The sequence below is a fragment of the Microcaecilia unicolor genome, chromosome 6, assembly GCF_901765095.1.
Source record: "Microcaecilia unicolor chromosome 6, aMicUni1.1, whole genome shotgun sequence".
In the NCBI taxonomy this organism is placed as follows: domain Eukaryota; kingdom Metazoa; phylum Chordata; class Amphibia; order Gymnophiona; family Siphonopidae; genus Microcaecilia; species Microcaecilia unicolor.
Window position 1 is genome coordinate 327,817,042 of NC_044036.1, and position 25,866 is coordinate 327,842,907.

The 25,866-nt window shown below is 47.5% G+C and overlaps 1 protein-coding gene across 1 annotated transcript in view; it reads left to right on the forward strand.

Moving 5' to 3' along the window:
- The first annotated feature begins 689 nt into the window (after nt 1-689).
- The window catches only part of LOC115472269 (rhomboid-related protein 3-like), a 150,261-nt gene continuing 125,084 nt past the window's right edge, over nt 690-25,866 (forward strand). The window contains exons 1-2 of the mRNA XM_030206484.1: nt 690-1,898; nt 12,887-12,910. Of these exons, the coding sequence (XP_030062344.1) occupies nt 1,677-1,898; nt 12,887-12,910 (246 nt within the window). The 5' untranslated portion in view covers nt 690-1,676. The remainder of the gene's footprint in view (nt 1,899-12,886; nt 12,911-25,866) is intronic.

Consider the following 25,866-nt stretch of genomic DNA (forward strand, 5'->3'; position numbering starts at 1 on the left):
CAAAAATATTTAATTTCTTTCAACAATTTTTATCAATATATCAAGATAGTGCAATCCTTTCCAGCATTTAATGTCGTTATTATTAACTGATAGTAGTCATAGGAGCCCCAATATTGAGAAAATTCCTTGTATGTGTCCAGGGAGGGGTTATTTCCACTGGGCTTAGCACCCCCAATAATTTTGAAAAGTTGGCTCGTATGATATTAGTACAAGTATAGAAAAGCACTTATCTTAGTAGAACAAGAGTGATAAGCAGGATAACAATCCAGATAAATTCTTCCAACTTTTCACTGGCCCCCGGGCCAACCTTGGCCAGCATTTCGCTCAGCTGCTTCAGGGTCCCAGACGGTGGGGGCATTTTTTTCTATGGACAGCACTCCTGAACCATAATGTCTGTGGTATCCATTTGAGCTTTTATAAAATCACTGGAGCCTCAGCCTTTACAGTGGGGATTGACAAGTTCAGAGGAGAGGGGCTCAATTCGGGTTTGCTCTGAATCCTTCGAACCCCGGCAGGTCAGTCCAGGTGGGATCTGGGGGATCACTGCACTTCCAATCGAAGCCCCGCCCCTAGCTCGCTATTATTCCCCGCCTCCTTCGGCGGAGGCCACGCCCCCAGGGGAGGTGCCAAGAGAGTTCACCCTGCCACAGTGCCTGCCCTCCCCGGACAGAGGCGGTGTGACACTGACCCCAGCAGCAGATCTGGTGGGTCCGGCTGTCTGCGGACCGAAAAATGGACCCCAGCCCTCCGGATCCCTCTTGCTGCGCAGTTCTGCTGGTGTCCGGGTCTCAGGAGGGCTTCTGGAGGTGACGGGATTGCGTCACTTATTGCAGACTTGGCACCAGGCAGCCGCAGACAGGGAAGCTGCTCCTCCGTTTCCAGCACTGAACCGCCCCCAAGTTCGAGCAGCCGACACGGGTGATGCTTTAAGTGCGGGCGGGGTTGGTGTCCTGGGGCTGGATCTGAGGAAGCAACGTGTGCTGCTTTTCGGAGGAAGTTTACTTGTTGTGCACGTGTGATGAGAAAAAAAACCCCTGAATTGTCCGTTCATGTTGGATTGCGATTTTTGTTGCGACGTATTTCTCTGTCAGCAGCCCGTTGCCACAGGCAGTTTGCACGTTTAAATCTCCCATTTTGGTCTGTTTTTATGCTCGCAAGAAAAGCTGTTCAGTGCTTAGCGGGCATTTCCATGGGCTTGGCGTGGATGACAGTAAACTCTCATTCGTCCCTCAAATGCATGGGATTGATCAGGAAGGTAAGGGAAAGGGGGCCTGACTTTATCAGCCGGAGACTGGAATCGCTTTGCTAAACCTGCACTTCATTCTTAACTTGGCTCATCTCTCGTTTGCACGCCTAAGGGGTACCCGATGAACCCATAGGATAACCTCAGAGGTGATTGTCCGAGAGAAAGGATGGCCGCCTATCCGATTTTCTGTTCGGGGCTAGTTCTAAACTCAGCTTTTCACTGATCAAGACTAAACCTAAGTTGGGCTTGAGCCGACTATCTTGAGCCCCAGGTGCTGTTTGCACTTTCCACGCCCCCTGATCGGCCAATGGATGCGTTTTCCCAAGCTGACCTAGAGGGATCCCAGGCTCGGACCCTCCAGACTTGAGAGATCTGTGCTCCGAACGCGCTTCCCCGGGCAGCGCCAGAGCAGAATGTGCGCGCAGTTTGGATGCCAGCTCGTCAGCATGCGGCTCGGGGGAGGCTGTGGGGAAAGTTTGCCAAGCACCGGTTAGTTTTGAATTTGTTTAAAGATCCGGGGTGGCTTCCAAGAATGGGAGACGGGCGGACTGAGCATCGTGCCAGTTCCTCCCCTGCAGTGGCTGCGAGCTCAGAAGCAGAAGAGATCGAGGTGTTGGAGTCGGTGGATGTGCTGCCCATGGCCCCCGAGGACGTAAGTTGACTTGTTGATTTATTTATCGATCTGTTTCTAAGTGTATAGCTTGTTTTGCCATCCAGGGAAATATATTGATGGTTTTGAATGTATAAGTAACAGCGATCTGCCAGTCTAAAAGACTTAATTTTCACTGAATGGACGGATTTGGCCAGCAAACATTTTGTTGAGTTCTCCGATTTGGGATTCCTTAGGCTCAAATATTGATGTATATGGTAGATTTCGTGCTTCTTGCATTAAATTTGGTATTGTGGCTGGAATACCTAGAGATTTCTGTTTGTGTTAATATTTGGGTGAAATTTTCTGCACGCTTCCCATGACTTAAAATCTCATAAGACGTCCCGTCCAATAACCTTTGTAGTGAGTGAGACTGAAAGTGTCTTTTTGCAGAATCAGAGTGACTTCCAATAACTGTAACTCCCACATTTTGCTTACATGCTCTGCTACCAGCAAAAAGCCCAGGCTCTTTCTCCTGATCATTTGCAGAAAGATGTAATGAAGCAAAGCCTCCGATCCTACACTTGCTGTCCTGATCGTCAGGGAGACCTATTCAGTGGAGAAAGATTGATCTCTTTCTGGCTGTTAGTGCATTGTCCCTTGTGGTTCTTACAGAGATTCTGCAACTGAACTGGAGCTGTCAGCATGCTTTTAGAAGGGATGATAACCCTCTCTTGAGTGTTTCTTTTCATACCGTCAGACCCCAGATCCTTTATTTATGGGTATTTAAAACATCTTCAAAATGATTTGGAAGGTCGTTGATTAGTGTGGAAAAATTGAGGGGTCCTTTTACAAAGGTGTGCTGAAAAATGGTTGCAGTAGTCAGTGGTGTGCTGTTAAATGTTTAACAACATGCTCTCTCCCTAGTCCACCTCCGCACCCCCCCCCCCCCCCCCACAAAAAATAAATTACAGAGCTGGCTATAGCTGGGGAGAGAACCTTGGTGGAGGGGCAATGCATTACTGTCTCCAGGTTCCAATCTAATTCATGTTTACTGTGGGATAATATGCCATAAATAAGCACCTGATTCTCAAATTGGACATATTACAAACACTAAAATGAAAATAAAATGATTTTTTTCTACCTTTGTTGTCTGGTGATTTTGTTTTTCTATCCATATTGGCCCTAGTCGCTGGTTCTGCTGCTCTCTATCTGTCCTCTTAACTCCGTTTCCAGGGCTTCCTTTCCATTTATTTCTTTACTTTCCTCCTTTCTTCTTCATTTCTTGCCCTACATCCGTAAGTAAAAGCTGGGTCCTCCGCAGACTTGACTGTCCAGTGGATGTAGCTTCTGCCTATTTTCTCCATCCACGTGCATTTTTTCTCCTCTCTTCCTTTTCCCTCATCTCATCTCCTTCCTCTCTCTTCCCTCTCATTCATCCATGTCCAGAATTTCTTCTCTATCCCCTCCATCCATGTGCATCTCCTTCCTGTCTTCCTTTCCCTCGCCTCGATGTCCAACAATTCTCCTCTCTCCCTGCCCTCCCCTCCATCCATCCATGTCCAGCAACCCTCCTCTCTCCCCTGCCCTCCCCTCCATCCATCCGTGTCCAGCAACCCTCTCCCCTGCCCTCCCCTCCATCCACCCGTGTCCAGCAACTCTCCTCTCCCCTGCCCTCCCCTCCATCCATCCGTGTCCAGCAATTCTCTTCTCTCCCCTGCCCCATCCATCCATGTCCAGCAATTCTCTTCTCTCTCTGGCCCCCCTCTATCCATCTGTGTCCAGCAATTCTCTTCTCTCTCTGGCCCCCCTCTATCCATCTGTGTCCAGCAATTCTCTTCTCTCTCTGGCCCCCCTCTATCCATCTGTGTCCAACAATTCTCTTCTCTCCCCTGCCCCCCTCTATCCATCTGTGTCCAACAATTCTCTTCTCTTCCCTGCCCCCCCATCCATCCATACCCAGCAATTCTTCTTCTCTCCCCTGCCCCCCTCCATCCATACATACCCAGCGATTCTTCTCTCTCCCCTGTCCTCCCCTCCTGCTCCCATGTCCAGCGATTCTCCTTCGCCCCCATCCTCCCCTCCCATTCATATCCACCTGCCTGCCTTCTTCTCCCCCCCAACATCCCCCTTTTACTTCCTGCCACAGTGCCACCCTGCGTGGATTAAATCTTTTTTCTTACCTCAGTCGAAGCAACTGCATCATTGAAAGCCCTGCCCGTCTCTAGCCTTCCCTTCGTGAGTTCGTTCCCTCAGTCCCGCCCTTGCGAAAAGAGGAAATGACATCAGAACATAAGAGTAGCCATACTGGGTCAGACCAGTGGTCCATCTAGCCCAGTATGTTGTTTTCCAACAGTACCTGGCAGCAGGGGCGTAGCCATGTGGGGGCATGGGCCCTCACAGATTACGCCCTGGCTCCCTCTACATTTGACCCGCCGCCACCCCCCTGCCCCTCCGCTGCATCATCAGGTACCTTGTTTGCTGACAGGGGTCCCCAATTCTCACCAGCCGAAGTCTTCTTCATCGCCGGTCCTGGTCGACTCCGGCGCCTTCGTTGTGTGATCATCTGTTTCTGACGCCTTACGTCCTGCACCGTGCATGTAGCCCCATGCAGGATGTAAGGCGTCAGAAACAGATGATCACACAATGAAGGCACTGGTGTCGACCAGCGCTGAAGAAGACTCTTCGGCTGGCGGGGATTAGGGACCCCCCCCCCCCAGCAAACAAGGTACCTGATGCGGCGGCAGTGGTGGAGGGGGGGTTGCGGCGGCGTGAGGGTCCAAAGTGGCGGGGGGGGGAGGCTAAACAGTGCCCCCCCACCTCGGGCTCTGGCCCCCCTCCCGCCGAGGTCTGGCTACACCCCTGCCTGGCAGAAACCCAAATCATGGCAACACTCCATACTATAAATCGCAGGGCAAGCAGTTGCTTCCCATGTCTGTCTCAATAGCAGACTATGGACTTTTCCTCCAGGAATTTGTCCAAACCTTTTTCAAACCCAGATAAGCTAACAGCTGTAACCACATCCTCCGGCAAAGAGTTCCAGAGCTTAACTGTTTGTTGAGTGAAAAAATATTTCCTCTTGTTTATTTTAAAAGTAGTTCCATGTAACTTCCTCAAGTGTCCCCTAGTCTTTGTACTTTTGGAACGAGTAAAAAAATCAATTTACTTCTACTCGTTCTACACCACTCAAGATTTTGTAGACCTCAGTCATATCTGCCCTCATCCATCTCATTTCCAAGCTGAAGAGCCCTAATCTCTTTAGCCTTCCCTCATACGAGAGGACTTCCATCCCCTTTATCATTTTGGTGGTTCCTCTTTGGTCCTTTTCTAATCGCGCTATATCTTTTTTGAGATACGGTGACCAGAACTGAACACAATACTCAAGCTGTGGACGCACCATGGAGCGATACAAAGGCATTATGGTATTTTCGGTCCAGTTGGCAGCCTTAGCCATGGGCGTGTCCCCAGTTACCCGCATAGTTTATAGAATACAACAAATTAACACACATCACTTGGCACAGGCATAAGAGGGTGCACCTAAATATGCAGACATATACTGTTATAGAACTGGCACTAAGCACACAGCTCTGGACCACCTAACCTGAGGTGCCAATATTTAGAAATGCCCAATAATGTTTGAAGGTGAATGCTGATCTCTTCTGGCTTTAGCCAATAGAAACTGATTTATGCAAATGAATCCTTTACATTCTGTTCAGGCTATTTTAACCATATTGTAAACCTGTAGCCTGCGATGTATGTTTTGTAAGGGGTGTTTGGAATCTGGTGGTGTTTAAAGATGAAGGTTTTCCCTTCCTAATGTAACCAGGATCTGGTTCACTAAGATTTTTCCCCCACTTTCTGTGTTAAAAAAACAAACAAACCTTGATGAATCAGACCCTCTCTGAATTAGTATGTATGGAAGAAGATAGCAGTCTATATCCATTGCTTGGCAATTTCGTGCCTGTGATATATTACTCACCAAGCTACAGCCAAAGGTTTCTTTTTTTCAGGGTACTTAAGCGCATAGTAAACCGTGGCATGTCTCAAATTGCTGCACAATGGGAGTCTTAAAATATTGCCTGAAGTCCATCTAGTTCTCCAAAGTGCATAATCTTTTTGGTTGTATTTTTGCGTTTTGATAATTGTCTACTGACCCAAGTTTGAGTATTGTGCTAAAAGCAAAAGTCTCAAGTTAGTCAGCAGAAAGAGATCACAGCTGAGTTTAACATTGGGAAATTGAAACCCAAAGTATCCTTCTCCCCCCCCCCCCTCCCAATTTAAATCATTTTTATATTCCACCCACTACTGTAAACACTAGCATTCCCGCAGGTTTTAAATATCGACTTGACTTCTTCCAGCTGGAATGCATGGAAAAATGATCTGAGCAAGTCGCTGAATGGCAGGGCGCCAGCTTCCAGTGGCACGACAGTGCCTTCTGATCGTCCTCCTAATTTTGCTCAAAACTCAGTGGTGTGCACATTGATTCTTTTACGTGCCCTGGCAAGGCAGTCCAGTAGCTCTCCTGCTTTGATACTTGTCTGAGTAGAGAAATAGTTTTAAACACTGTTTGAGGGTCCACTGTAAATATAGCCTACTGCTGCTTCAGCTGCTGCATTTCTTATTTTTCCACTTCATTTGCACCAGTGGTGTAGCCACAGGTGGGCCTGGGTGGGCCGGGGCCCACCCATTTAGGGCTCAGGCCCACCCAACAGTAGCACACGTTTAGCAGTAGCTGGTGGGGATCCCAAGCTCGGCCAGCTGAAGACTTTCCCCTGATGGTAACGAAAACGTTACTCACCATGATACTGGCACCTGCGCATGCTCTGTTTTCAGTACATGCCTGCTGCAGACTGCCAAGGTGGAAAGAAGCATTTCCCCGCCAGCTGAGGTATTTTTATTTGGTGGTGGTTGCGATGGGAGAGAACACTTGCTGCCCACCCACTTCTTGCCTAGGCCCACCCAAAATCTGTTGTCTGGCTACGCCCCTGATTTGTACCTTCTCTTTTACGTTATGGTGTTCGATTGTCTACTGGGCAGAGGTTTGGCACCCCCCCCCCCCCCCCCCGCAGACGTTAGTGACAGAGTAGGAAAAGCAAATGCTGCACATCGGGGTTTCTCTAATAAAGGCCAATGACGTTTCAGTTTTGGCACCAAAACCATCCTGAAATTGGTTTCAATTCAGGCTGAAAATGTTGGTGTGGTTCCTCGTAGTATGCTTCTCCCCATCCCCCCTGCCAGAATGGGAACATAACATAGGCAGACTGCACACCCTCTCGCCCCCCCCCCCCCCCCCCACAGCCCACACATTTCAGGCACACAATAACTGAGCAAGAAGCAAGTTTTGTTTTGGGAATAAATGGCTACAGCTTTATTAGAACATCTTAACTTAACCCCTAGGAAGCACCCGAGCTGAGAGTCCTAGTTGTAGAGGCTTCCCCTCCCTGCCATGCCTTTCCAGCTAGGGAGCCTGACTCAGTGTTCCATGTGTCGGCCAGCCATATCTCCTCCTCCAGCGTGTCCCCGTGTCCGTCTGCTTTGAACTGCACCCCAGTCTAGCATTCCACCTGCCGTTTAGAGCCAGCTAGGTGATGAGCGTTCCACCAGTGAGTGTTTCTGTCCTTGCCGCAATCGGCTGAACTCCCTTTCGGGCGCTGTTCCAGCACCTCCCAGGCTCAGGTCCTCCGCAGCTGTGATAATATTTAAGAATTACATACATCAATCTTGTAGAAAGACAACCAACAAGGAGTCCCCTAGGCCTACCCATTTGCCTATTGCAACATGAGAATGTCAGCAATTACAGTAACAATATAACAGTAGAAACAGGAGTATCTATCTACCGATAAACCATGTGCTCGTACAACCCCAGAGTGTTGAGGGAGGGAGGGATGGGAAACAATCTGCTCGCCACCGAAGAGGCTCCCCTGCCTCCTCGGCTGCCCTTTATCTCGATTTGCACCAACGGCCGTAAACCCATCCCCTTCCAGCCTCCCCGCCAGTCCCCGCTGGAGTTTCCAGTGACATCACTCCTACCCAGATGGGGAACCCGGAAGGGGACGGCAGCGTGGGCCGGGGAGCTACCGCATGGCAGCCGCCATGTTATGTACGGCTGCTTGCTATGTAGCTCGTTGGCCTTCTTATCTGTGCTCCACTGAACCCCCAACCCCAAACAGGAGTAGCCTTCCCTTCCTTCCCCCCAAACAGAGGTATCCCTCCCCGCTCACACCCACCCATAGGCCCCCTTGGGTCTGCCCTTACAAGCCCTGGTGGTCTAAGGGCATAGTCGGGGGGGGGGGGGGTGGAGATATAATAGAGACGTTTATGTTTAAATCATTTTTATTGATGGTAACAGAGTACACAGTTCACCAAACTAAACAATTTCTCAACTTATCAACGTCTAAACAGGTGTATTCCTACCATTTTACATTTTCTCCCCACCTCCCAACCCCCAAGGTCACAAGCATTCCATAATCTTCACATTAGGCTTCTGTATTACATACATATTGTGACAATACGTAATGTAATGAAAGGTATTGCCTATTATCCAACAGGGCATCTTTTATTTCGCCCCCGCCTGTTTGCTGCATATATCGAAATACCTTTCAATGTCATAGACTGCCAAGGGCCCTGGTTCTTGTGGCCCTGCGCCGTAGGCTCATACACAGGCATTAGGACAAATTAACAATCATCATGCCCTTACTCTGCATATCATTTATCATATAAGCATGTGACGCTTGTCCCCCCCCCCTTAATAGAGACGTTTAAATACTAAATGCACAGGAGGGGAGTCTCTTTCAATTGAATGGAAGCTCTGGAATGACGGGGCAGATGATGAAGGTGAAAGGTAGACTGGATAGGCCCATGTGTTTATCTGCTTTCATATTCTCTTTTTCTATTCTATGTATAATATATTATCAGACAGAAGAAGCTGCAGGGATTGAGGTGTAGGAGCAGTGCAGATCTCTGTTCCACTAGATAGAACCAAAGGTCTTGATTATCATCTTCGTTTGACCCAGCAGATCTCTTTTACTCTGGGTTTCCAACTCAATTGAAACTGGCATCAACTGGTTTACAGTTTCATTCATAATTAGCTGGGTATTTTCATTCATTGTCTTACCTTCCCTCACAATCCAGTGAGTCCAGTCATATGCAGTAATAGACCTTGGCAAACAAGATTCCTTTATCCAGCCATTAGGTGACATAAGAACATATGAATAGCCATATTGGGATAAACCATGGTCCATCCAGCCCAGTGTCCTGCTTCCAACAGTAGCCAATTTAGGTCACAAGTACCTGACAGAATCCTAAATAGTAGCAAGATTCAAGCTGCTGATTCCGGGGACAAGCAGTGGCTTTCCCTATGTCTGTCTCAATAGCAGACTATGGGCTTTTCCTCCAGGAACTTGTCCAAATCTTTTTTAAACCCAGATACATTAACCACTGAGACTACATCCCCTGGCATGAATTCCAGCGCTTATGTTGCTTCTTGTTTTCTTCATTCGGATCTTTTTTTTTTTTTCATATTCTGAAAGATATTCTTTTGGCTCTAATAGTCTCTTTTACATCTCCCTTTAACTATGCTGGCTGTCATTTGCTCTTCTTTCCACCTTTATTAATATGTGGAATGCAATTAGTCTGGGCTTCCAAAATGGTATTTTTAAACAACATCCATGCCTTATTTAAAGTCCTAACCTTTTGCAGCTGAGCCTTTCAGCTTTTTTTTTTAATTATTTTTACCATTTTCCTTATTTTATCATAGTTGCTCTTTCAAAAATTAAATTCTGCTACAGATTTCTTTAGTGAATGCACTTCAGTTAGTTAATCAAATTTTATCATGTTATGATCACTGTTTTCCAGTTGCTATTGTGCAAGGGTCAGGATCCCCCCCCCCACACCTCCTCTTCCCCAGGGGCCATGAACATGGTCTTTTTAGCAGTCATAGCTTTGGCCAGCCTGGGGAAGATATAGCCTGGAATTTGAACCCAGACCTTCTTGATCCTCAGCTAGCCCAACCTGTCTGTGTGCTACCTTACAATGAAAAGAAATTTATATAAAACATCTAGCCAAACTTTATATTGCTGCCAGGTGACTGTAGAATTTTGTTCGTGCTTGTTCTCATATAGAATTGTATTTCACCATTCTCGTTACTTAACGTGGTGGTCAGTGTATGGTTCTGTGCACCCTTGAGGTTCCACATGCACTCACGCATACTCACACACATGTGTTCACACGTGCGCTCACGCTTGCACCACGTGTACTTGCATGCTTGCACAGACATGCACTCGCACATTCTTACATGTGCACACATGCACTCACACTCTTGTGCACGCAAACTTGCGTTCACACATTCTCACTTACACACTCACATTTGCATGCTGGTGCTCAGTCACATGTGTGTTTGAACACATGCTCACATGTTCATGCGCACATGCTTGCACACCTGTTCACAAGCTCACATGTATGCACACTCACATGTAAGTGCATGCTCACACTCTCATTTGAGTGCACACATGTGCGCGCACACACTATTCACACACCACTCACATACACTCATTCACACGCGCACACATTGTCTTGTCATATATGGTAGCCTCATCTGCTGTGGCTCAGTACATGAAGGGTGTTGTTCTCAATGAAGGAGTAACCAGATGTTCACCTATAATCTGAGGTAAAGTTTCACAGTGTTGCTGAAATCAGGCGCTGAAGAAGACTTACATCATGTGTGTATACATCCAGGATTTTAAGTTCTATCTGTTAGCAGTCAGGCTGGTGTAACCATATATTAATCTTTATGTATGAGGTGACAATCTTGATCCACTGGGATACCGAAGCATCGGCTTTCATCTTTTACAGATGGTGGGTTATAGAATTGATTGCTTCAGAGTTAATGTTCTTCTAACATTCCTTGTGTGTGCGATGTTCTTGGAAAAGAGAGAGAAGTTTGCACACGGGGAGACTGAACACTGGTTGGCAGCAGGGGCGTATCTGAGGTTCGGCGGTAGGGGGGGCAGGGACTAGAGTGAGGGGGCACATTATAACCCTCCCCCACCGCCGTTAACCCTCCCCCGCCTACCGCCAACCCTTTCCCCGCCTACCGTGGTCACCTACCCCCGAGGTCCGCTCCTGCCGTTTTTTTAAAATATTACTTCAGCTGGCGGGGGACCCCAACCCCCGCCAGCCCAGCTGAGGTCTTTAACTTTTTCATCCTTGTGCTGTTAAACCTGCAATGCATCCTTCCAGTTGGACGGAGTTTGACGTCGCAGCACGTTGTACGTGCAGGACATCAACGTGCTGCGACGTCAAACTCCGTCCAACTGGAAGGATGCATTGCAGGTTTAACAGCACGAGGATGAAAAAGTTAAAGACCTCGGCTGGGCTGGCGGGGTTTGGGGTCCCCCGCCAGCTGAAGTAATATTTTAAAAAACCGGCAGGAGCGGACCTCGGGGGTAGGTGACCGCGGTAGGCGGGGAAAGGGTTGGCGGTAGGCGGGGGAGGGTTAACGGCGGTAGGGGGGTCCAGGGCGAAATCTGCGGGGGCCCAGGCCCCTGTGGCCCCACGCAGATACACCCCTGGTTGGCAGTAAGGCTTATTGTGATCAGCGTGGGATGATATGGCTCTTATATGTCCAGAAGTACAAAGCAGGGTCATTTTATGTCTATTGCGTTAAATCAGGGGTTCTCAGCCCAGTCCTTGGGACACATCTAACCAGTAAGGGTTTCAGGATACCTGTAAGGAATATGCATGAGAAAGATTTGCATACAATGAGGCAGTGCATGCATATTTCTCATGCATATTCATTGTGGGAATCCTGAAAACCTGACTGGCTAATGGAGTTTCTCCCTTATATGGTGTGCAGCCCCACCCAGCGCATCCCAGGATGCACTGGGCAGGGCTGGGCACTGCCATTTTGCGTCTAAGGAAGAGGAGGGAGGCACGCAGGCTGCGTCTCTCCTCCAACCAAGGTAGGGGGGCGGACGGGCAGAGAGGGAGGGCAGTGGACCTCCAGCCCTCCTGTCACTGGGGGGGGGGGGGCTTGGTTGGCACCCACTGGACCACCAGGGACCATTTGCTTGGGGGTTGGGGGGGCTGGAGACCCACTGGATCTCCAGCCCTCCCTGAACCTGGGGGGGGGGGGTGGGATCGTCGGGGGGACCGGAGGTCCACTGGACCTCCAGTCCCCTGTCGCTGGGGGGGGTTTGCGTCATTGGGGGGAATGGGGGCATGCTGGACAGGGCTCACCATTCCTCCCCAATGATCTGCAAACCCTAACGCCAGCTCGGAGCTGCCGTAGGGTTTGTCGCGGCCAGCGACCTAATCTTTGGCGTGCTGGTCGCTGATCATTGGAGATGAATGCGTTAAGTGCTGATTAGCATGCATTTGCACACTACTTGCGCTAAGAGCCCTCGAGCGTGTTGTTTCACGCGCTCGAGGGCTTTGATCATAGGTCGGTAGCAAACGCCGGCGCTAGTATGGCACTAACAGCCTCTAGCGCTGGCGTTTGCTTTTGATCATCTGCCTGTAAGTGACCTGAGAATTCCTGTTAGGCATCATGTGACCTAATACTGTCATCCTTCTGGTGGTTGACCATCTCTCATGGTGTGTTTGTAAACAATTCATGCTCATTGTTCAAACCATGATATCAGCTGTTGTGTTCTTTTCTTTGTTTATTTTTGGACAGATTATCTCTGTTTGTTTTGTCAGCACTTTAGCACCAGTAAAGTGAAGTTACTGGTGCTGCTTGTGCCCTCTGGCACCTACAAACAAATTCGCAGGAGCTTCTGTGGAAGGACCAAACTGTTCCTTATCTCAGATGACGTTAGAAGAGAAATCCCAGCTCATCAGGGACATATCGAGCCTTTAAGCAGCTCAAACCACAAGTTTGTTCAACAAGTTTGGACTTGCCCTGTCCCCGGTGACCTGGAAGTTGTCTAATAACTCTGTTCAGATGTAGCTGTATCAGTCTATATTTAAGTATTCTTCAAAGAATTCATGTATTTATAACACTTTACATTTTTTTCTTTTTTTCCCCCCTTTTATGCTGCTTTGTCTCTCAGCACTGGAAAGTTCTGTTTGATCAGGTATGTAAAAAGCAATTTGTATATAATAATTAACATTTATTTAAAGCTGCATCTCTGTAAGCAAGTGGAGGAGTAACCTAGTGGTTAGTGTAGCAGACTTTGATCCCGGGGTAGGGACGGTCGCTCCTAGGGGTCCTTCATCTCTGGCACGCCTGTTCTCCTGTCTCGGAACACCATCAATACCTTAATGTTCATCCACATTTTAGTACAGAGCATCAGGCAGCGATTTACATATCCTGTCAGCTGCTGAGCCCAGAGACTCCTCGCTGTCGCGTCCCGCCCCCTTCTGATGTCACTTCCTGCTTCCTCAAGGGCGGGATGCAGTAGTGAGGAGGCTCTGGGCTCGGCAGCTGACGGGATATGAAAATTGCTGCCGCTTTCTGCCGCTCTCTACTGTAACGTGGTGGATACATATCAAGGTATGGGGTGAGGTGGAGTTCCGAGAGCTCTAAGCCTCCTTTTAAACTGATAAATTATGGCTTATAGTGGCGGGTGTGGGTGGGCACAGGTGGGGGGGGGGGGGCGTGGGCTGCGGAGCCCAATGAACTGGTCTGCACAGGGCCCCACAATTGCTGAGGCCGGCCCTGTCCTGGGGAACTAGGTTCAATTCCCACTGCAGCGCCTTGTGACTCTGGGCAAGTCACTTAACCTTCCGTTGCCCCAGGTATAAATAAATACCTGTATATACAAAGTAAACCGCTTTGAGGGCCCCTTTTACTAAGCCACGTAGGCGCCTACGTGTGCCAAATTGGAGTTACCGTCCGGTTACTTCGTGGCCCTTGTGGTAATTTCAATTTTGGCGCGCATCTGCTACGTAAGTCTGAAAATTTATTTTCTGGCACACGTAGAGGACGTGCGCCAAGTGGCATCTGACTTGTGTAGGTCATTACCGTCCAAATATTTTACCGCTAGGTCTGTGGCTGGCAGTAAGGTCTCAGACCCAAAATGGATGCACAGCAATTTGGATTTTGCTACACATCCATTTTCGGCCAAAAAAAAAAGAGGCATGTTTTGCAGGTGCGCTGAAAAATGGATTGGTGTGCGCCCAAAACCTGTGCCTACACTACCGCGAGCCATTTTTCAGCACGCCTTTGTAAAAGGACCCTTGAATGTAGTTGCAAAAACCACAGAAAGGCAGCATATCAAGGAGTGGAGGAGTAGCCTAGTGGTTAGTGCAGTGGAACATGGAATGTTGCTACTATTTGAGATTCTACATGGAATGTTGCTACTATTTGAGATTCTACATGGAATGTTGCTATTCCATTAGTAACATTCCATGTAGAAGCCTGCCCTTGCAGATCAGCAATGCGGCCGCACAGGCTTCTGTTTCTGTGAGTCTGACGTCCTGCGTCAGACTCTCAGAAACAGAAGCCTGCGCGGCCGCATTGCTGATCTGCAAGGGCAGGCTTCTACAGGGACTGTTGCTAGTGGAGGTAATGCTGTAGCGAGGGCGGCTGCCTCCCGGGGCGGTTTGCCACTGCGCACCCCCCCCTGGGTGCAGCACGCCGCACCCCGCCGCACCCCCTACCTCGGCGTGCATCCCCCCCAGGAGTGCATTCTTACCAGTCGCGCGCGTAGGAAAGGGAGCGGGTGGGAGGGCCAGTCTACCCAGTGTGTATGTCGCTGGGAGCTGTGTTGGCTCCGCTGGTTCCCTGCTCTCTCTGCCCCGGAACAGGAAGTAACCTGTTCCGGGGCAGAGGAAGCAGGGAACCAGCAGACCCGACACCCCTCAGCGGCGTGCACCCGGGGCGGACCGCCCCTCCCGCACCCCCCCCCTTCCTATTCCACTGAGTGGATGAGTAGCCTAGTGGTTAGTGCAGCGGACTTTGATCCTGGGGAACTGAGTTTGATTCCCACTGCAGCTCCTTGTGACTCTGGGCAAGTCACTTAACCCTCCATTGCCCCTGGTACAAAATAAGTACCTGAATATATGTAAACCACTTTGAATGTAGTTGCAAAAACCTCAGAAAGGAGGTATATCAAGTCCCATTTCCCTTTCCCCCTTTCCCTTATGACATCACAATATCAGAAGTGAGCCAAGTAGCGGGCAATCAAGACATTGTGACATCACTGATGAGGTTGGCTCTTATTGGTGGAATGAGTGGAGGAGTAGCCTAGTGGTTAGTGCAGTGGACTTTGATCCTGGGGAACTGAGTTTGATTCCCACTGCAGCTCCTTGTGACTCTGGGCAAGTCACTTAACCCTCCATTGCCCCTGGTACAAAATAAGTACCTGAATATATGTAAACCACTTTGAATGTAGTTGCAAAAACCTCAGAAAGGAGGTATATCAAGTCCCATTTCCCTTTCCCCCTTTCCCTTATGACATCACAATATCAGAAGTGAGCCAAGTAGCGGGCAATCAAGACATTGTGACATCACTGATGAGGTTGGCTCTTATTGGTGGAATGAGTGGAGGAGTAGCCTAGTGGTTAGTGCAGTGGACTTTGATCCTGGGGAACTGAGTTCAATTCCCACTGCAGCTCCTGGTGACTCTGGGCAAGTCACTTAACCCTCCATTGCCCCTGGTACAAAATAAGTACCTGAATGTACTTGCAAAAACCTCAGAAAGGCGGTATATCAAGTCCCATTTCCCTTTCAAAAGATTATTGAAATACTTGTGCTGCTTTTAATACTAACTAGAGGTCTCTGTTTAATCTTGGACCTTGATAATTTGTTTGTGTTTTTGCTCCATAATCTGGCAGTTACCTGCTCAAAATGTCGTGTTTATAATCCCTCTCCACTGTTGTGTGTTTCCAGTGGATTTGTTCTCCCCTGTCTTATATAAACTTCCAGTAAATGTTGCCCTTGCTTTCTCACTTTCCACGATGATCTGTTCCTCTGCCAAATAACATTTGTCAGCTCAGTCTTCCAAGATGACACAATTGTAGTTTGGATATTTGTTTGTTTTCAGCTGGCTTCTCTGTAATTGCGTTAATGAACAATAAATTGACAAAGGAAAATAACAGCAGATTGTACCTCAAGAGGATAAGATAATTTATTCTAATCAAGTGGAGATCTCATATCCTGATATTTTACACAGGATACTGCCATCTATATGTTAGACTGATTTGCTGCCTTTTGATGCTTGTTAAAGGGTTTTTATGAATTCACTAGTAAAAAAGGCCCGTTTCAGAAAGCAATGAAATGGGCGCTAGCAAGATTTTCCGTGATCAGCGTGATCGCCGGTATCCGAGTTCTGCTCCCCGCTCCCACGTGCTGCAGTGTGCGCACGAGCTTCTGTCCCATGGTATCGGCTGCAGGAGAGGAGGACGCAGACCGTTGGCCCTCGCTGGTGCTCCGTTCGGATTCCTGGGCAGGGGGAGGCTCCTTCCCCTCCACATTGGACACTCGCGGCTCCTCCCCTCTCCCTGATGTCACGATCTACTCCATGAAGGACACCACCACCGGAAGCCACCAGGCAGCCTCATAACGTTGGAGGTGAGCTTTATTATATAGGATATGATCTCCTGACAGCCCAGTGGTGGGTGAAATGTGACCATGCTGGACAGTCTGAAAGTGAGATCTTTCCTTGTTGAGAAGAAATGATTTTACCCTCTTGAGGCATGATCTGCTGCTCTTATTAGACCTTTCTTAGTTACTGTTGTAATAAATTGACAAATTCATACATTGATAGGCCCAGAGAAGTTGTGTCTGAACATCCTTGCTTCCTTCCTGCAGAAAGCATTGGAGGTGAATAAAGTGAAAGTTTGTCTTGGGATAGATTTCTTTCTTAGATACGTTGGGCACAGTCATGCTCAGGGACACCCCTTCAGCCTGATTCAAAATTTATTTATTTACCATCTTTTTGAAGAGATTTTACCCAAGACAGTCTTTGACCTCGGACATCAGGTCGGCCTTAACATGTACGTGGTTGGTTCTTAGAATTGTTTCAACTCCAGTTGGTTCAGAGCAGGGGCGTAGCCAGACTTTGGTGGGAGGGGGGGGTCCAGAGCCCGAGGTGAGGGGGCACATTTTAGTTCCCCCCTCCCCGGTGCTGCACCCTCCCCTTTTGACCCCTTCTTCCCGCCGCCATCAACCCTCCCCTGCCGCCACCGTCAGGTGCCTGTGCTGGCGGGGGTCCCCAACCCCCACCAGCCGAAGTCCTCTTCAGCGCCGGTCTCTGGGCCAGTGCGTTGCTGCAGCTGATCTGGAAGGATTCTGTTTCTGTGTGAGCCATCCTGACGTGCTGAACATAGGAACGTGCAGGATGCCAGGAGGACACAGAAACAGAATCCTTCCAGATCAGCTGCAGCAACTCGCTGGCCCGGAGACCGGCGCTGAAGAGGACTTCGGCTGGTGGGGGTTGGGGACCCCCGCCAGCACAGGTTCCTGATGGTGGCGGCAGGGGGAGGGTTGGCAGCAGTGGGGTGCCAGGGCCAAATCTGGGGGGGGGGGGGGCATGCCCCTGTGGCCCCATGTAGCTACGCCCCTGATTCAGAAATCATGAAAGCCACAGGGTAGTTCTGTAACTGCTGTGTTTGAATTTAGAGAAGCCCCCTAGGCTGCTGGCTTGTCACCACAGACACCACCTGAGGTATCTTCAACCTGTGATGCCTCACTGTGGAGGTGCAGTACAAACCTAAAAAGCACAGACGGAATAAGAACTCAAGTGTACCTGCTCCCGCGTACTTACTCCAGCTGACAGCACTGTTTACACGCTGCCGTCGTGCTGGCCTCCCCCTGCCACACCTGCTCAGTTTTCACCCATGTGTGTAGAGAGGTGTGGTAGCCGTGTTAGTCCACTCTTAAAGGTTATCAATAGAAATCAAACAAAATAAAACATGGAAAAGAAAATAAGATGATACCTTTTTTTATTGGACATAACTTAATACATTTCTTGATTAGCTTTCGAAGGTTGCCCTTCTTCCTCAGATCGGAAATAAGCAAATGTGCTAGCTGACAGTGTAAATAAGTGAAAACATTCAAGCATTACTATGACAGTAAAATAGATACCATTGGAGATTCTACATGGAATGTTGCTACTATTGGAGATTCTACATGGAATGTTGCTATTCCACTAGCAACATTCCATGTAGAAGGCTGCGCAGGCTTCTGTTTCTGTGAGTCTGACGTCCTGCACGTACGAGCAGGACATCAGACTCACAGAAGCAGAAGCCTGCGCGGCCACATTGGTGATCTACAAGGGCCGACTTCTACATGGAATGTTGCTAGTGGAATAGCAACATTCCATGTAGAATCTATAGAAATCAAACAAAATAAAACATGGAAAAGAAAATAAGATGATACCTTTTTTATTGGACATAACTTAATACATTTCTTGATTAGCTTTCGAAGGTTGCCCATATTCATCTGATCTGACGAAGAAGGGCAACCATCGAAAGCGAATCAAGAAATGTATTAAGTTATGTCCAATAAAAAAAGGTATCACCCATGTGTGAAAACTGAGCATGTGCAAAGGGGTGGGGCAGCTGTTCTTGCCACCAGGGGCGTAGCCAGATCTCGCAGTGGGAGAGGGCCAGAGCCCAAGGTGGGGAGACATTTTAGTCTACCACCGCCTCGCCACTCCCCCCCCCCCCCCCACTGCCCTGCCATGTCCCACCCACTTCCGCAGCAAACACCTTGGCTGGTGGGGGTCTCCAACCCCTGCCAGCTGAAGCATTGTCTAGCACCGGACTCTAGCGCTGCACCTGCTCTGCTGTGTCTTCTCCTTGCGTCCTGAACACTCCTTTTAGTGAAATTGAGCATGCTCATTTTCACTAAAAGGACCGTGCCGGACGTGATGGGAAGACAGAGCAGGGCAGGCAGTGCGGCAGCACTTCAGCTAGCAGAGGTTGGGGACCCCCCTCAGCAAAACCAGGGGCCCAGGCCCCCGTGGCCCCAAGTAGCTACACCATTGCTTGCCGCTGGAGGACCCCTGCAGCTGGTGGAGCTTGTGGATCCACATTAGCACAGGCAATCACTGTACAGTTTTGACTGGCATGGGGGAGGGGGAGTTATGGAGACTACAGTACATGTGCCCACCCAGTTTGCCCATGGCCCATCCAAAATCTGAGGTCTGGTTACAACTCAGTAGTATAGTACTGTGCATGTAAAGTCATCCTTTGATACTCAACACAGATGTAGGTGTACTCTGTGCATTTATCTCAGACACTGTGGTTCACCATGCCAGTAAGGTGGGTTTCTGCACTCTGAGGTCATACTTGTTGGTGAATGTATAGGGTAGGGGAGGGCAATCTTTATACACAGAGGGCCACTTGAATGTCCGTACTATCCCTGGCAGGCTGCAATGTTACATAATGTCCGAACCAGAAATGCACAGAGCTCCGTAGACCACCTGTGATACATATTTGTTTAGCTAAAAATGTTTGTCACAGATGACGGTCACAGAAGAGAGGGTAGAACAGCATACAAGTACACAACACAGACCAAAAAAGCAACACCGGGCCTTCAAGAAAGCCAGCGTTCAGCGTGGTTGAATGTACGTCCAGCGGCAGCTGGCAATTCATTTACTACTTGTGCTCATTTCCTGTGCAGACTAACCTTGACCCCTGAGGCAGGCGCTTGTGCGCCGAAACACGGCCCGTGTCGGGTCTTTTTCAAAATAAAGGACGGCTATTGTCTCTTTCTTGAAGGCCCAGTGTTGCTTTTTTGGTCTGTGTCACAGATGACTGGACATCATTGCTGCCTTCTGAAAAGATAAAGATACAGGGATCGGTAATAATGGGGCGTTCAAAAATCGGGATCTTAAGTTCCTTTTATTGTTTCTGTATTTATTTATTTATTTTATTTATTTATTGCATTTGTATCCCACCTTTCCCCACCTATTTGTAGGCTCAAAGTGGCTTTAAGAGTGTGGTTATGACATAATCATTTCGTGTTAACAGGTACATTTCTTATAGTTTGAATGTTGGTAAGAGAAGATAAGCATAGTCGTTTCCTGATGACGAGTACAATTATTGCTGTTTAAAGATTGGGTAATGGAGGATAGACAGGGAAGTGTTAGGTCAGTTAGAGGTGAACAGTGTTCATTCTGTTCTCGCTGTTTATTTGTTCTTATGCACTTTAGAGAAGATTTTGCGTTGCAATATTCTTCAGCAGTTCGCTGTGTTGTAGTTCTGATCCTGAAAAAAAAAAAAGAAAACATTAAAACTTAACTAAAATGATTGAACCAAACCTCTAGAGTGGCTATTCTGAAAATATTGGTGAACTACAGTATTTAAAATCACCAAAATGCTGGTTAATGATGCAGAAGGGTAGCCAGGTTTTGATGTCAGGGGACACAGCCCTTTTTGTAAAAAAAAGGACGGTCAGTGCGAAGCTGAAGGTCTGATCCTGTAGGCACCATTTTATTCAAAATCCGTTTGGGGGTGGGGCAGCGGCCACTCTCCTTGTACCCCACCTAGCTACGCTTCTGTAATGACGTTTTCTGTGTGCATTTCCCATGGTCTTTTGGGCTGTGAAAAATTCAATGGCGGCCCGTATTCAGCCGGTGGATCGCAGGTTACCCACCCCCTGGTATAGAGAGTGAAATGGGTATCCATGGGCATTGCATTTAAACTTGATGGACAGGATTTTCATTTTAAGATATTTAAAAAAAAATGCTGAGTTTGTTTTGACATAAATGTATGATGAAAAATCCATAATTTGTTTCAAATTAGAAGCTGCTTTGCCTTTTAAAGCATGGCAGTATCTGCCTGTGATCTCTTGCGAACATGCACTAAGGAAACCCTACCCTGGCGTTCCAGCCTGAACTTCCACTTAGGGCCACGCGAAGGGGAAGGCAACGAGGCCAAAGAGTTGGGTTTATTGTAGAGGGTCACTAGGGGAGCACCTGGCCCCACTGCATCCTTTTAAGACGGATGATGATGACAGCTGGGGCAACCTCTGAGCATGTGTCATTGCTGAGCTGTGGGGCCCCTCCATCAGTGGAACACAGGATTAATGAGTCAAGTGAGAGTTCCTTGTGAATGACAAAGGCTCAGGGCCCAAGTGGGGCTCGCAGACCTTTTTCCTCTGGCAAGCGCTGTCACTTTACATTTTTCAAGTGGTCTTGGAACACACCGAGTGTCTGTCGGGGTAGTACAATGCCCTTTTTAATCCCTTGCATCCTGCCTCTAACCTTTGCCACCAAGTGTTAACCCTTTCAAATTGTTCATTTATGTTTTACTTTGAAACTTTTATCCTAATTGTTTTGTGTATGTGTGTGTATATTTTAGAAACAAATCCTATTTTTTTTGTTCTTTACCTGTTTGGAGGGTGCACGTACCTCCTTTTCTTTAAGGGTGCATTTTTCTGTTGTGCGGGACTGTGCATTTCAAGGTTGGCAGACTTATACACAGAGGGAAATGCAGACACCCACAAAGAAGTATTGTCATTGTTGCTTCACTTGCCGCACCGTGGGGGCTGTGGACCAGCTGCGCGGCCATCCCAAACCTGATACCAACAGTTGTGGGCCTTGCGATGGAGGGGAGGGGCTGCTCATCCTCGGACTCCCTTGACAGCAGGGCTGTAGGCATTTGCACATGTCCCTTGGTGTGTCGGGCAGGGCGCTGCCAGATGACACCAGGCAGGGGAGGGAGATTTAAACCCGCTGGTTCAGCATTTCCCTGCCTTCGCAACTTCCTTTCTTTCTGGTTTGCTGCTGGCGCCTGTGGTGCTTGGACTTCGTTCCTGTCTTGTTCCTGTCTAAGTTCAGCTGAAATCCGCCTTGGGATATGGCTGCTCCAGTGCTTTAGATTTGGTCTCAGCTCAGCCGAAGCCTGCTTTGGGATACGGCTGTTTCAGTTTGTTCCGGTCTCAGCTCCGCCAAAGCCCAGTGTGGGATAGGCTGTTTCGGGGCTCTTGCCCTGTACCTGTACAGGTGACCAGTCTACCGCCAGTTGGGGCCCTCTGTGTCTTTGACCCAGGACACCCTCTCCAGTGACCAAGGGCTCACCCTCCAGTTGACGGCAGTGACCTATATCTTAATAGACGGTATTTTGAGTCAAAATATAACCTTTTCTAAAAATTGTTAGGCCTACAAAAAGCCTTTATTTTAAAAGACAGTTTAGGATTGGAGAAATCGACTGTATGAGCTGCTGTTGCAGGAACGGAGGGTGGTGGGATCCTCCCCAAAGAGAAGGAAAGCTTTTTCTGGATATCTGGGAATTATGCACACAATCGTTATCCTCTAAGGCTCATAGCTTTATACTGAATAGACATTGACTCTTCCCTCAATGTGGGTTTTTTTGTGTGTGTGTTTTTCTCATTGCAAGGTGGTACCGGAGGTAAAGTATATTTGGAATGTGTGCAATATAAGAATAAAAATTACCTCCATGGTAGAACTTAATACAGAGGAGCTAGGTTTTGGGGGGGGAGGGGGGAGGGGGTTTTTGGGGGGGGGAGGGGAAGAGAAAATGATCCTGTTGTTTAAGAAAATGTGTGAAGTGTATACTGGGTATTATGTTTTTTTGTTTTGTTTACATTTGTACCCCGCGCTTTTCCCACTCATGGCAGGCTCAATGCGGCTTACATGGGGCAATGGAGGGTCAAGCGACTTGCCCAGAGTTTCATGCCAGACTGTTGTACCTTCCTTGTTAATAAAAAAGATTTCAACATAAAAGACAGTTTAGGGGCATGTTTGCTAAACGTTAATGCGTTCTAATACCCATTTGGCGTGCGTTGTCTGCTCCCATGCCCATCAAAATAATATAAGCACAGTGGCAGCATCCACTAACATTTAGGGCCCTTTTACTAAGATGCGCCGAAAAATGTCCTGCGCTGGTGTAGACATGTGTATTGGACATGCACAGGTTCATTTTTCAGCACACCTGCACGAAAATGGCCATGTGGCAAAATGAGAATTGGCACATGGTCTATTGTGCACGTGAGACCTTACCGCCACCCACTGACCTAGTGGTAAGGTCTTATGCGTTAACAAAGCGGTAATCATCAGCGCGTGCACAATGCCGATTACGGCCCAGGCCACACAGTAGCCAGAAGGTAGTTCCGAATTGGCACGCATTGGGCTACGTAGACGCCTACGCGGCTTTGTAAAGATGAAGCTTATGTTTCTTATTTAAACGTTTTTATTCTGCTCTGTCACCAATGTTCTAGGCAAATTACACCATCATCATACGTAGACAAAACAATACTTACACTACATACATCACATATTTACACTTCAACAAAAACGTCCTGGTTGCTTTCTTCCTTTAATTACCTGCACACATTGCCCCATAAGGGTAATCAATAGAAATCAAACAAAATAAAACATGGAAAAGAAAATAAGATGATACCTTTTTTATTGGACATAACTTAATACATTTCTTGATTAGCTTTCGAAGGTTGCCCTTCTTCGTCAGATCGGAAATAAGCAAATGTTGGTAGATGACAGTATATATAAGTGAAACATCAAAGCATTTCAGTGACAGTCTAACAGGATGGGGGTGGGTAGGTGAGAGACCAGGAGATATGCACCCTCATCCTGTTAGACTGTCACTGAAATGCTTTGATGTTTCACGTATATATACTGTCATCTACCAGCATTTGCTTATTTCCGATCTGACGAAGAAGGGCAACCTTCGAAAGCTAATCAAGAAATGTATTAAGTTATGTCCAATAAAAAAGGTATCATCTTATTTTCTTTTCCATGTTTTATTTTGTTTGATTTCTATAGATTCTACATGGAATGTTGCTATTCCACTAGCAACATTCCATGTAGAAGTTGGCCCTTGTAGATCAGCAATGTGGCCGCGCAGGCTTCTACATGGAATGTTGCTAGTGGAATAGCAACATTCCATGTAGAATCTCCAATAGTAGCAACATTCCATGTAGAATCTCCAATGGTATCTATTTTACTGTCATAGTAATGCTTGAATGTTTTCACTTATATACACTGTCAGCTAACACATTTGCTTATTTCCGATCTGAGGAAGAAGGGCAACCTTCGAAAGCTAATCAAGAAATGTATTAAGTTATGCCCAATAAAAAAGGTATCATCTTATTTTCTTTTCCATGTTTTATTTTGTTTGATTTCTATAGATTCTACATGGAATGTTGCTATTCCACTAGCAACATTCCATGTAGAAGTCGGCCCTTGTAGATCAGCAATGTGGCCGCGCAGGCTTCTGCTTCTGTGAGTCTGACGTCCTGCACATCAGACTCACAGAAACAGAAGCCTGCGCAGCCTTCTACATGGAATGTTGCTAGTGGAATAGCAACATTCCATGTAGAATCTCCAATAGTAGCAACATTCCATGTAGAATCTCCAATGGTATCTATTTTACTGTCATAGTAATGCTTGAATGTTTTCACTTATATACACTGTCAGCTAGCACATTTGCTTATTTCTGATCTGAGGAAGAAGGGCAACCTTCGAAAGCTAATCAAGCAATGTATTAAGTTATGTCCAATAAAAAAGGTATCATCTTATTTTGTTTTATTTCTATTGATTACCTTTAAAAGTGGACTAATATGGCTACCACACCTCTCCCCATAAGGGTGGAACCCACAAGAAGTCCCTTGACTTCTGAAGGGCATTGGATATTGAAACCATGGTGTTGGCGGCCGAGTCGAAGGTGCTGTGCCCTCTGAGACCATAGTGGAACAATACTCTAGTATTTTGTCCTCCTCTCTTCAATAGTCCCTTTCCCTATGTGTCCTATCTGTCTGTCCTACCCTTATCCCTTATTTGTACTGTCTGTCTGTCCTGATTTAGATTGTAAGCTCTTTTGAGCAGGGACTGTCTTTTCTTCATGTTCAATTGTGAAGCGCTGCGTACGATTGGTAGTGCTATAGAAATGATTTATAGTAGTATAGTAGTAGTAGTAATTTTTCATTATCTGCACTGTGCCGAGGATGCCACCCTTCAGTGAAGACAGTGAGAAAGGGAAATGGGACTTGATATACCGCCTTTCTGAGTTTTTTTGCAACTACATTCAAAGCGGTTTACATATGTTCAGGTACTTATTTTGTACCAGGGGCAATGGAGGGTTAAGTGACTTGCCCAGAGTCACAAGGAGCTGCAGTGGGAATTGTGCCCAGTTCCCCAGGAACCATTAGGCTACTCCTCCACTCCTTGGGATTCCGGTTTCTTGCTATTCATTGGGGTTCTAAATGGAATGTTGCTACTCTTTGAGATTGTGCATGGAATCTTGTTAATGGGACTTGATATACCTGCCTTTCTGTGGTTTTAGCACTACATTCAAAGCGGTTTACATATGTTCAGGTACTTATTTGTACCAGGGGCAATGGAGGGTTAAGTGACTTGCCCAGAGTCACAAGGAGCTGCAGTGGGGAATTGTGCCCAGTTCCCCAGGAACCATTAGGCTACTCCTCCACTCCTTGGGATTCCGGAATCTTGCTATTCATTGGGGTTCTAAATGGAATGTTGCTACTCTTTGAGATTGTGCATGGAATCTTGTTAATGGGACTTGATATACTGCCTTTCTGTGGTTTTAGCAACTACATTCAAAGCGGTTTACATATGTTCAGGTACTTATTTTGTACCAGGGGCAATGGAGGGTTAAGTGACTTGCCCAGAGTCACAAGGAGCTGCAGTGGGAATTGAACTCAGTTCCCCAGGATCAAAGTCCACTTCACTAACCACCCTAATTCATCCACTCTGAGTGTTGAGTCAATGACCTTTTTTTTTTTTTTTTGGTAGAAGCTGGAATGTTACTCCTGGTGCTGTTTTGTGTGATCAGATATTCCGAAATCCACTCTGCTTGGGAAGTCTCCTTCTGCAGTCTTGTTATTATGACAGTTAATTTTTTTTCCCAAGGTAAATACGGTGGGAGATTTTAATTGAAGCTGGCTTTTTGGAGTATGCCATTAGTGTAACTGCCGTGGTGGGGGGAGTAGGGAGGGGCCATCTGAAAGTAGAGTTTGTATTGTTTGTCGAATCTAAGGGCCTTGACCGTCTCCATGGGAACAGTACCAGCTGGCTTGCCGGCCAAAAACCATTCTGAGGTTCTTCGTCTAACATTGTCACTTCTTCTAGTCATCACCCAG